The following is a 12,818-nucleotide window of genomic DNA, read 5'->3' on the forward strand; positions in this document are numbered from 1 at the left end:
GTTAATCATTGATTCCTTTTCTTTTACTTTTTAGATCATGTTGTATGTGAAGAAGAATTTAAACATGCAATGCTTGCTCTAAACTGCATATGTCCAGCCACCTCAACATTAATAACTTTGCTGGTTCATACCTCAAGAGGACAGTAAGCATTACTTTTTATGTAAAAGAATTTGTTCAATTTTAAGTTTGACCACTTATTCTGTACTTATGTCATACATCTCAATCCTATCAAACATTCAGACCTGTTCTTCAGAATTGGAACAGAAATGCCATAAATAAGTTAACCAAACTCACTTATATGAATGCCATATGGTATTGTGTAAAAAGGACTTAGGTCCCAATTTTTCAAAGCTTTTAGGCCAGAATTCTGATGTAAAAAGTTTTGAAAAGTTGCAAAATTTTGGCCCAACGCAAGGCTTCAGTAAAATTTAGAATTTTGTTCCATTTGCCATTTTCATGTATTTTTGCCCCTAGCTGTGACAAAGTAGGTACAGCTGCAACAAGGGAGGATGAAATGTGGTCCCCACTGCACTTCAAATTCATGATGAGCATAGACATTTGCTTCTATACTAATCTTACTCCAGCAAGTACTGGAGAAAGATTTGCCGTAAGGAGTACACGAAGGAGCACAGCACTTGTCAGATAATTCTGATTCATAAAGAGGCATAAGCCTTGCATTCCATCCCGCCTTTTCATCTAGAATTCTCATCTTGATGAATTGGGATCATATAGTAGAAGGTCTTATGATTTCTATAAGAAGTAGGAATCTCTATTAAGTACAGACAGGTCTTTCCTTACATATCTTCTTGGTTCAGCATGTACTAAAAGTCCCATACATATTAGATAACAGTTGGAGAAGCTCACAAATTTGGATAGGATTATCAGACTATCTGATATGTATTTGGGCCTCATTCAACATACTGTATTTTTTGGACTATATGACGCACCAGACCATAAGGCACACCCCAAATTTTCAGGAGGAAAGTAAGGAAAAAAATAATGTGTCAAATGGGGGTCCATCTTACAGTCCAAATTCAGCTTACCTGGGAGGGGGATCGGCATCGCTGGTGGAGCAAGGTCAAAGGAGGTGTTTGGTGGCCCGGCGATGATCTGACTCCCATTGCAGGCTCGTTCAGCAGTGCTCGATGGTGCTGGGGCTCCACTGACATTTTGTGAAAGCAGGAGCCCCATAAAAACATCCATTGCTGAAATACGGTAGCCTCCGGGAAAATAGCTGCCAGAGGCGGCACATGTGCAGATTGAGATCTCTTCAACGAGATCTCATCCTCATATTTCAGGAGACTAGATCTCGGTGCCGAGATCTCAATCTGCACATGTGCCGCCTCTGAGATCTCAATCTGCACAAGCGTCACATCCGGGCTTTAACAAAATATCGGCGAACCACCATTGAACCTGCCACACCTGCTTGAGATGGGAGTCAGATCTTTACACTGCAGCGTCGCACCACCGAACAACCCTTCTTCTCAGCCCAAGGCTGGCAGAATTGCCCAACTCCTGCTGCCAATACACTCCTGGTAAGTACATTCTGACTATAAGACACATCCCATTTTCCCCAAAAAAATTTTGAGAAAAAAGTGCGTCTTATAGTCCGAAAAATGCGATAATCTGTCCAGGAACCTAAGGATCAAGTGGTTGGACTTAATCTTCAGATGTTTTTGCTCAGTAGTTGTCTCATAGAGAACAGAGAAATGCCTGAACATTTATTTATGGTGAAGTTGGAAGGTAAAGAATGGCTGACAGCTATCTAATGTTTTTGGCTACCTTAAGTTATGCGGCACAAGATGACCAACTTTGAACAAAAACATAATTACTGCATGGAAAATTTAAACTTGTGATGTTCATTGCAGCTCTTTGAAGTATTTGATATGATGTTTTGATAATGTATTAAATTTGTATTGTGCAAAGTCCCAAATTTTATGTGACTTTCCCCAGAGCAGACAACAAAAGGAAAGACTACATTAAATTACACTGATAGGTGTATTTTTTGAAAGTGAGAGAGAAAAGATAAGAAATTCTAAAGGTCTTCCTTAGAGTTGAGCAGATTCATCTGCGGAGGATCAAGTTCGAATTGAATTTCCGGAAATCTGAACTTTCATGTGAATTAGAATAAAGCATATTGTTATTCACAGTGCACAATTACAAAAAAATCAACCAGTGCCATTTCTCCCATATTGTACGCTGAGTGAGATGGCTACTGGCAAAAGGTATGCCAGCTCAAGCTTTCCCATGATGCTCTGAAGCAATCCATTCACATGTTGAATCACAGACAATCAGGAGCAAGGCTGCCACTAAGAATGTTGGGGCCCCATGCTGTCAAAATGTTGGGCCCCCCTTGAGACTCTACCCAAGCTCCACCCCCAGTTCTACCTCCACCCCTCGAACTTTCCACAGTCCCACCTAGTACTCTTGGAAAAACTCCACTTCTGCATCACGTCCCCAGCAATCATGCATTGACACCATATCACACACACAGCTATCGACTTTTGCTTTGACCAAAAGATTTTTTAACCCCTTAATGACCGTAGCTTTTTTCGGTTTTGCGTTTTTGTTTTTCGCTCCTCTTCTTCCCAGAGCCGTAACTTTTTTATTTTTCTGTCAATATGGCCATATGAGGGCTTATTTTTTGCAGTACGAGTTGTACTTTTGAATGACACCATTGGTTTTACCATATTTGTGTGCTAGAAAATGAGTAAAAAATTCCTTCTGCTGTGAAATTGCAAAAACGTGCAATCCCACACTTGTTTTTTGTTTGGCTAATTTGCTAGGTTCATTAAATTCTAAAACTGAACTGCCATTATGATTCTCCAGGTCATTATGAGTTCATAGATGCCAAACATGTCTAGGTTCTTTTTTATGCAAGTGGTGACAAAAAGTCCAAACTTTGCTAAAAAAAATTGCGACATTTTCCGAGACCGGTAGCATCTCCATTTTTTATGAACTCGGTTTGGGTGAGGGCTTATTTTTTGCCCGCCGAGCTGACAATTTTAATGATACCATTTTTGTACAGATATGTTCTTTTGATCGTCCGTTATTGCATTTTAATGCAATGTTGTGGCGATCAAACAAATGTAATTCTGGCATTTTGATTTTTTTCTCGCTATGCCATTTAGCAGAACTGTGCGCAGTTTGAGTTAAATTTGTATTGTAATCTATAGTGAATTGGTAACCACTGAAATGACAGGCTTAAGGTGGAGGCATCAGTGTAGGAGTTGGAGAGAAATATGACCCTGGCTACTGCATTGAGGATGGAATGCAGAGGAGAAAGTTTGGATAGAGAGAGACCGATCAGTAAAAAGTTGCAGCAGTCCAGACAAGAATGAATAATATTGATTACATTTTGAGGCAATGTAATACCTAGAGCGTATTGTGTTTAAATAAAAAAAACAATCATCTGACCCTAGAAATCCCACCAAAAAGTCCACATACAAAAACATTTTAAAATGGAAGTAGTTTGATATACACACCAATGTAAACTAGACTGTAAAGTTACATGTGACCACAGCATTTTTTGGCAAAGCAAGAATTATGTTAGCAAATTCATGCAAAATGTGCAATATCTAGAGCAATAATTCATGCACAAGACATTCATGATAAACAGAGCAGGCAGACATAAGTTGTGGACTAGTCGCATCAGTTGTGCAGTAGAGTTGAGCGAAACGGGTCGGTCAAATTAAAAAATCGCCGACTTTAGCTAAAGTCAGGTTTCGGCGATCAAAACCCGACCATAGCTTGAGGTCGGCCATGAGGTCGCCGAGCCGAGCGCCAAAGTCGCATTTCAAATAATGCTTCCAGCGCCTTTTCTCAGCCAATGATGGAGGATGCACACTGTTGGCAACACAATGACATGGGCAGCAGCCACCACCATCTTAGAGAAGGGCATTGAATTGGCTGGCTTTGTGTGGCGTCACAGTGGGTATAAAAGGCCATGACCGCTGACCGCCATCTTACTTCTGCCGATCTTAGAATAGGGAGAGGTGCTGCTGCTGATGATGATTTTGAATAGGGAGAGCGTTAGGCAGGGAAGAAGAAAAAAAATTGCTTCTGCTGATAGCGCTTTTCACTGTACAGTTAGTGTGCAGTGAAAGGGGAGGATTTTTGTTGTGTGCAGCAGCGCTGGTGGTGATTAGGCTGCCTTTTAAGGCTACCTGATAGCTGCATTGCTGTGTGCACACTGCTGTTCAAACTGCTTTTTTCAAAGCACTCCAACTTTTATTATTTTGTTCTGGTGAGTTACCGAGCATTCATTTTTTCACACACCATATAGTGGTGTACGCTCCTCACACACTGCCAAGTACTGGCTGGTATCACGGACAAATACAAGCTATCTGTGTGTGACTCTGGAAAAACAAGCCGAGGAAATTTTCCATTTTTCCAAACCTACACCTTATAGAGCTGTACGCTTTTCAAACTGTTTCGTATATCTGCTGTTTGATAATGGTCAAAACTAGACAGAGACAGCGTGTGTTACTCCATATACAAATAGACGGAGATTGACAATTTTCCATACAGACACCGCATAGCAGTGTACGCTTCTCACACACTACCATGTACCAGCTGGTATCATGGACAAATAGAAGCTATCTGGGTGTGACTCTGGAAAAACAAGCTGAGGAGATTTTCAATTTTTCCAGACCAACACCTTAGAGAGCTGTCCGCTTTTCAAACAGTTTCGTATATCTGCTGTTTGATTACGGTCAAAAATAGACAGAGACAGTGTGTCAGTCCGCATACAAATAGACAGAGATTGACAATTTTCCATACAGACACCGTATAGCGGTGTACGCACCTCACACACTACCGTGCACCGGCTGGTATCACGGACAAATAGAAGCTATCTGTGTGTGACTCTGGAAAAACAAGCTGAGGAGATTTTCCATTTTTCCAGACCTACACCTTAGAGAGCTGTCCGCTTTTCAAACAGTTTCGAATATCTGCTGTTTGATGACGGTCAAAACTAGACAGAGGCAGAGTGTGTCAGTCCGTATAAAAATAGACAGAGATTGATAATTTTCCATACAAACACCGTATAGAGCTGTCTGATTCTCAAACAGTATTGTATATCTGCTGTTCACATTACAGTCACATCTATACAGAGTCAGCATGTGTGTGTGTGACACTCCGTAAATACATATACGGAGATTGTTAGTTACACAAAAAACAAATACAGCTGTACACTTCTGATACAACTCCGTATATCTGCTTGTTGGATTACGGTCAAATACATACCGTGAGGGCGGCTGTGACTAACAAAATATATACACAGATTTAATTTTTTTAATACACCTTCCCAGCTGGACGCTCCTCATACAGTACCATCTCTCTGCTGGTATGTTTGGCACATGTTCCCAAACATGAGCAAGTATGGTGGAAGAGTCCGCGGACGTGGGCAGGGGGGCGCAGCTGGTACTGATGGTGGTGGTGCATCGGCTGGTTCTGGCAAAAGCACAATAGCAGTTAAGGCAAGAGGTGTTGAGCCTGCATCATCATCTGGCCCAAGAAGGCCTGTAAGGTTACCTTTTCTTGGAGTAGGAAATCCGCTTTTAAAGCCGGAGAATCAGGAACAGGTTTTGGCGTACATTGCCGAAACAGCCACCAGCTCTACTGCCTCCTCTTCTGAATGTTCAAAACCTGCAAGCACGGAGTCATCAGTGCAGGGTTCTGGTCAGGAAAAACAACTTTCCTTGTGTCCTTCACCCCCACCAAAAGTTAAGGATGCGGCAGCCCACACTTCAGATTACTCTATGGAGCTCTTTTCACATACCATGCCTGGGTTATCCAGTCAAATCCTGAATTCCCCAGTCCAAGATGAATCTGACATGGAGTGCACTGATGCACAGCCACTGCTAGATGATTCTGCTGGTACATTGACCCAGAGCACTACATTGCCCTCGCAGTCTACTGAGCCAGAATCTGACCCTGATGAAACTCAGGTGCCCCTTCCTGCATACTATACCACCTTACACGGTGACACAGAGGAAGGTAAAGAGGAAGGTGCAGCTTGGCCAGACGGTCAACTTAGCACAGCGTGCAAGGCCAGAAAATGTATACCATAGTAGGAAGAGTGCAGTGTGGCACTTCTTTGTCCAAAATCCTATATATGAGGCAAAGGTTACCTGTAAGAAGTGCGGAAGGACCTTTAGCCGAGGTAAACAACTCAGAAATTAGAATACCAGTTGCATACTTAGACATTTAATCAACATGCACTTGCAAGCGTGGACGGACTACAAAACCTCGGGTAGCACATGTGCACCTGCTCCCATTGAAGGTAGCCAGCAATGCTCCATCACTTCCCCCACTGTAATACCACCGTCACCATTAAGTACACCACCAGCGCTAAATGTGGAGGTGTCGTTGCATTGCCAAAGCACTCAGGGAATCACAATGGTTTTGCAACACAACACTGAATCTAGGCCATCACCACCAATACCATCACCAACCCCCTCTCCTTCCGTCCGGTCCACCGCTACTTCCCCCATATGCAGCTCTCCAGTCCAGCTCACCCTACCAGACACTCTGAGTTAGGACAAGAAAGTACTCATCCTCTCATCCGTGTACACTGGCTTTGAACGTCTACATTGCCAAACTAATCTCACTATAGATGATGCCCTACCATTTGATTGTAAGAGAAGATTTCCGTGAGCTCATGGCCTATGCTGTCCCACACTATGACCTACCCAGTCAGCACTTCTTTTCTCGAAAAGCCATCCCTGCCCTACACCGGCATGTGAAAGACCGCATTGTCCATGCACTAAAACAGTCAGTGAGTGGAAAGGTGTACCTCACAAAAGATACATGGACCAGTAGGCATGGCCAGGGCCGTTACGTGCGCACTGGGTTAATGTGGAGGTTGTAGACTCCACAGGGGATGGCTGCGGTGGAACAGTGCTGCCTAGCCCACAGTTTAGGATACAGTTGAATGCAGGATTTTGACCCTCCTCCTCCATCAGCGAAAGCTCGTCCACAGAGCGCAGGAGCACGAGCACTCCATCTGCAGCTGGCAGTGTTGCACATGAGGTGTCCCACTATCGAACAGCTAGTTGTAAGTGTCAGCAGGCTGTGTTAAAGATGATGTCTTTGGGCGACAACAGACACACCGCGGAGGTACTGGCCGACTACTTGCAGCGACAAACTGAGTCATGGCTGGGCAGTCTACATCTTGAGACAGGCAAGGTAGTCAGTGATAAATAAGGGCCGTAATTTTGTGGCAGCCATAGCCCATGCAAAACTGACACACATACCTTGCCTGGCTCACACTTTGAACATGATGGTGCAGTGCTTCCTTAATAATTATCCGGAGTTAAAATCCCTGCTACATAAGGTGCGAAGACTGTGCTCGCACATCCGTAGCTCAAACGTCCACTCCACTCATGTGCAGAAGCTGCAGCGATTGCTCCACCTTGCCAAGCACCGTCTAATCATAGATGTTGCAACAAGGTGGAACTCGACCCCGCACATGGTTGAGAGACTGTGCGAACAGAGGCAAGCTGTAATGAATTTGTGGGAGGATACATAGGCAGGCAGTATGAGGGAAGGCATGGAATTGTCGAGTGTGCAGTGGTCAAAGCTGAAAGACCTCTATAAAGTCCTTCAGTGTTTTGAGGAATGCACATGGCTGGTAAGCGCAGATGACTCCATCACAAGCATGAGCATCTCACTTATGCGTCTACACATGCAAAGTTTGACGCACATTAAGGATCAGGCGTCTGCAGCGGAGGAGGGAAGCCTTGATGACTGACAGCCATTGTCTGGTCAGGGAACTGTCCTGGACGAGGTGGAGGAAGAAGAGGAAGAGGAGAATGAGGTGGATGAGGGTGATGATTATTTTGGGCAGGAGGATGCTTCTCAGGGGGCAAGAGAAAATGTTAGCATTCCAAGGTCAGGTACAGTGATTGTGCGTGACTTTAGGCATGTGGATTTGCCAGAAAGTGCTCCTCCACCCACCACTGGCAGTGCATCATTGACACCTGGAACATTGGCCCACATGTGTGATTATGCCTTGCGGATCCTAAAAAGGGACCCCGCATTTCCAAAATGATGAGGAATGACGGCTACTAGCTGGCCAGCATCCTCGATCCACGCTACAAAGGCAAATTACACAACATCATGCCACAGGAGAACCTAGAGATAATATTGGCTAACTAACAAGCAACTCTGGTAAACCGTTTGTTTGAGGCTTTCCCAGAACACAGCAGCGGTGCTGGTTCTCCCACGAGCTGTAATGGGCACAATGGAAGAGGTGTTCATGGTGCACACAGCCGAAGTGGCGTTGGAGACAGGGGGTTAATGACCATGTTGTGGAATGATTTCTCAAGTACCGCTCACATGACTGCTAATACTGCATCGATTAAAAATGACAGGAAACAGCAGTTGTCAACTATGGTTACAAACTACTTCTCCTCCCATATCGATGTTCTCCCTCACAGGTCATTCCCCTTTGACTGTTGGGCCTCTAAACTAGGCACCTGGCCTGAATTGGCACAATATGCCTTACAGGAGCTCGCTTGCCCTGTTGCTAGTGTTTTATCTGAAAGAGTCTTCAGTGCTGCTGGCTCAGTCCTGACAGAAAAAGGGGCCCATCTGTCGACCCAAAATGTTGATGATCTAACCTTCATTAAAATGAACCATGCATGGGTTTCAAATGATTTTGTCCCACCTTCTCCTGATGACACATAGGTTGCCAGAACAGTGCTTTGCTTTTGTCCTCCTTTTCCTTGAACTTGCCCCATTCCACCATTTGCAGCAGCTGAATGTCCAGCCAACACATCAACATATGCCATTTTTTAAACCTCCCTAACTGGGCTGCCCACCCCCCCAAGGGCTGGGGTTAACACCTGGGGCACCCGGGCAAGTGCCTTTGCTCTGAACAGGTGGATAGGCCCACTGATGGCCTCATAGGAGCCCTGTGCCAGTACCGTCGACCACGTGTGTGCCCCCCCTGCTCCGTCATGGCCACAGCACTTGCAAATTGCAATACTTACCTCTCCCTGCTCTACCGCAGTGTATTCTGGGCAGTTAAATCCTTCACAGGGATGGCCACTAGAAAATTGGTGTATTGATCAATGATGCTTAAGATGTAGCTATGGCCTTTCCTGCTTGCCTCTACCTTCAGATGATCAATGGCTACCATTTGTAATGGACGTCAACTTACAAGCGGATGCAGTGGTGCTTTATGATCACCTTTCACAGTTGTGATAGTCACAGACGTGTGACATTCCTGCCACCATTTTTCAATGTCTCCTCTCATGCTGGGGCTGTGCTGAATTTTCATCCTTGTGTTACTGATTGTGCCAGTTTGTTTTTGTCCCTTATTGGATTGGCCTCTCTTTGCTCTGCTTTCAGAATATACCAGAGTGCTGATATAGTGGGCGAAGTCTAGTGACTTCAGTGTTTTTTCTATCATGTTGGGCATTTTTTGCAGGGTTCTTTGCGTGATTGCAGACAGTGTCTTTCCTTTCCTGTCCTAGCTAGTTAGTTTGGGCCCCATCGTTTGCTCAGCCTATTTTCCTACCTGCGTTTGTGCTTTCGTCTTGTCTCACCGACAGTATATGTTTGGGGGCTATCTATTCCTTTGGGGTCTGCTCTGGGGCAGTTTAGATTTCCCCTTTCTTGCTTTAGGCTGATTTAGTTCTCTGGCTGTGATGAGGCATCTAGAATCATCGTAGGTGCTCTCCACGGCTGCTGCTGTTTGTGTGGATGGAATCAGGGGTCTGCGGTCCGCTTGGCTACCAACCTCTCTGGTTTTCTGTGGCTTAGCTTGGTCTTGCTTTCCTCCTCCGTGACCAATCATAACAGAATCACCAGCCTAAACCGCAGATTCTAGGGTACTCAAAAGCAGGAGAGAATTGTAAAAAAAAAAAAAAAAAGTGTCAGAATTTTTTTTTTAGATATTTTTTCTTATTTTTCTCTGGGGCCGTAGGAGGATTTTTTTTCTTTGATGGAGGTTAAGCAATTGTCTGATCGTGTTGAGCAGCTCGCTGCTGAAGTGCGGGGAATTTCCGCCTATCTCGCTCAATCACCTGCTGTTGAACCAAAAATCCCTACTCCTTATGTGTTTTCTGGGGATCGGTCTAAATTTTTGAATTTTAAGCATAATTGAAAATTATTTCTTGCCTTGAAGCCTAACTCATCGGGGAGCTCTGTGCAGCAGGTTAAAATTATGATCTCCTTGTTACGCAGCGATCCCCAGGATTGGGCTTTTTCTCTGACACCTGGAAATCCTATTCTGACTAATGTGGACACATTTTTTCAAGAATTGGGGTTGTTGTATGATGAACCTAATGCTGTTGATCAATCTGAGAAAACCCTATTGGCATTGAACCAGGGTCAGGATTCTGCAGAGTTATACTGTCAAAAATTTCAAAAGTGGGCGGTCCTTACTACATGCAATGACGGTGCCTTAGCAGCTCTCTTTCGAAAGGATTTATCAGAAACCATAAAAGATGTTATGGTGGGATTTCCTGTTCCCTCTGTTCTTCATGATTCTATGTCATTAGCCATTCAAGTTGATCGGCATTTATGTGAACTTAAAACTGCACAAGAGGCGTTGCCGCTTTTTGAACAAACGTCTGAACCCATGCAATGTGATAAGGTTTTGTATAGGGCGCAATGTCAGGAGTTTAGAAGGCGTAATAAGCTGTGTTTTTTCTGTGGAGACGCCTCTCATACTATTTCTGTCTGCCCTAAACGAGAGAAACGTTTTGCGCACACATTTGCTGTGGGCAGTGTACAACCTAAGTTCCTTTTGGCAATTAGTCTGATCTGCTCCTTATCTACATTTTCCGCTAAGGCTTTTGTGGATTCAGGAGCAGCTTTGAATCTGATGGATTTAGACTTTGCTAAACGTTGTGGTTTCCCATGATACCCCTGCAGACTCCTATCCCTTTGAGGGGTATTGATGCTACTCCCTTGGCAGAGAATAAACCCCAGTTTTGGACACAGGTGATAATGCGGGTCGCCCCGGACCACCAAGAAAATTGTAAATTTTTGGTACTGCACAATTTGCATGATACTACTGTTCTGGGTTTTCCCTGGTTGCAAACTCATAATCCTGTATTGGATTGGACATCTGTGTCTGTGGTGAGTTGGGATTGTCAGTCTATTCTTAATGACACTCCTGTTTTCTCCACCTCTCCCCAGTCTCAAGATATTCCAGATTATTTGGCTGATTTTTCAGATGTATTTAGTGAGAGTAAGTCTGCATCTTTGCCTCCTCATAGGAGTTATGACTGTACAATTGAGCTAATGCCCAGGTGTAAATTTCCCACGGGTCGGCTTTTCAACTTATCGGTACCCGAACATGATGCTATGCGATCTTATATCAAGGAGTTGTTGGAGAAGGGTCATATTAGATCACCCTCTTCACTCTTAGGTACTGTTTTTTTTGTGACCAAGAAAGATGGTTCATTATGGCCTTGTATTGACTATCGTTCCCTTAACAAAATCACTGTTAAATATCAGTACCCGTTACCCCTGATTTCTGATTTATTTTCCAGAGTTAAAAGTGCCTGCTGGTTTACCAAGTTTGACCTCAGGGGGCGTATAATCTTATTCTCATCAAGCATGGGGATGAATGGAAGACGGCGTTTAATACTCCGGAGGAACATTTTGAGTACCTGGTGATGCCTTTTGGGCTCACTAATGCCCCTTCTGTCTTCCATTCCTTTATGAATGATATTTTCCGGGACTTTGTGGATAAGTTTTCGATCATTTATCTGGATGATATTTTGATCTTTTCCAGTGATTGGGATTCTCATGTGGAACATGTCCGGACTGTGTTTCGGATTTTGAGGGAAAATTCCCTGTATGTTAAGGGATCGAAATGGTTCTTTAGTGTACAGAGGATTTCATTTTTGGAATTTATTTTGTCTCCATCGGCTATTGAAATGGACCCGGCCAAGGTACAGTCCATTTATGATTGGGTTCAGCCCACTTCTTTGAAGGCTCTCCAGAAGTTTTTAGGTTTTGCTAATTTCTATCGTAAATTTAAAGGTAATTTTTCTGGTATTGTCAAACCACTGACTGATCTGACCAAAAAGGGCGCTGATGTGGTGAATTGGTCTCCATAGGCAGTCTCGGCATTTCAGGAGCTTAAGCGGAGATTCACTTCTGCTCCGGTTCTACGGCAACCTGATGTCTCGCTTCCATTTCAGGTCGAGGTAGATGCTTCTGAGATTGGTGTGGGAGCTGTTTTGTCCCAAAAAGTTCCGGTGACTTCTAAAATGAATCCCTGTGCCTTCTTTTCTCCAAAATTCGCCCCATCTGAACGTAACTATGACGTGGGGAATCGGGAATTGTTGGCCATGAAATGGGCATTTGAAGAGTGGAGACATTGGTTGGAGGGAGCTAGACATCAAATTGTGGTCCTCACCGACCACAAGAATTTGATTTATCTTGAATCAGCCAAACGCTTGAATCCTAGACAGGCTAGGTGGGCCTTGTTTTTCACGCGTTTCAAATTTGTGGTCTCTTTTCTTCCGGGCACTAAGAATGTTAAGGCAGATGCCCTTTCTAGGAGTTTCTTTGTGGATTCTCTTATTGTGACCGAGCCTACTGCCATTCTAGGTGAGGGGGTAGTTCTTTCCGCAATCTCGCCTGATTTGAAATGTGCCCTGGAGGAATTTCAGGAGGACAAACCTGAGCGTTGCCCTATGGGAAAATTGTATGATCCTGACCAGTGGAGGAAAAGAGTAATGTGTAAAATTCATTGCTCCGTGTTGGCTGGTCATCCAGGTATTTTTGGTACCAGAGATTTGGTGAGTCGGTCTTTTTGGTGGCCTACCTTATCTCGTGATGGCAG

The 12,818-nt window shown here is 44.1% G+C and overlaps 1 protein-coding gene across 2 annotated transcripts in view; it reads left to right on the forward strand.

Moving 5' to 3' along the window:
* Positions 1–12,818, forward strand: part of KCNT2 (potassium sodium-activated channel subfamily T member 2) — a 1,782,840-nt gene that overhangs the window by 1,127,185 nt on the left and 642,837 nt on the right. For both annotated transcript variants that reach the window (XM_073582885.1, XM_073582886.1), the window contains exon 14: positions 35–143. In XM_073582885.1, the coding sequence (XP_073438986.1) occupies positions 35–143 (109 nt within the window). The remainder of the gene's footprint in view (positions 1–34; positions 144–12,818) is intronic.

This window comes from Dendrobates tinctorius, unplaced genomic scaffold, assembly GCF_039654945.1.
Source record: "Dendrobates tinctorius isolate UK_male_01 unplaced genomic scaffold, ASM3965494v1 ptg000074l, whole genome shotgun sequence".
In the NCBI taxonomy this organism is placed as follows: Eukaryota; Metazoa; Chordata; class Amphibia; order Anura; family Dendrobatidae; genus Dendrobates; species Dendrobates tinctorius.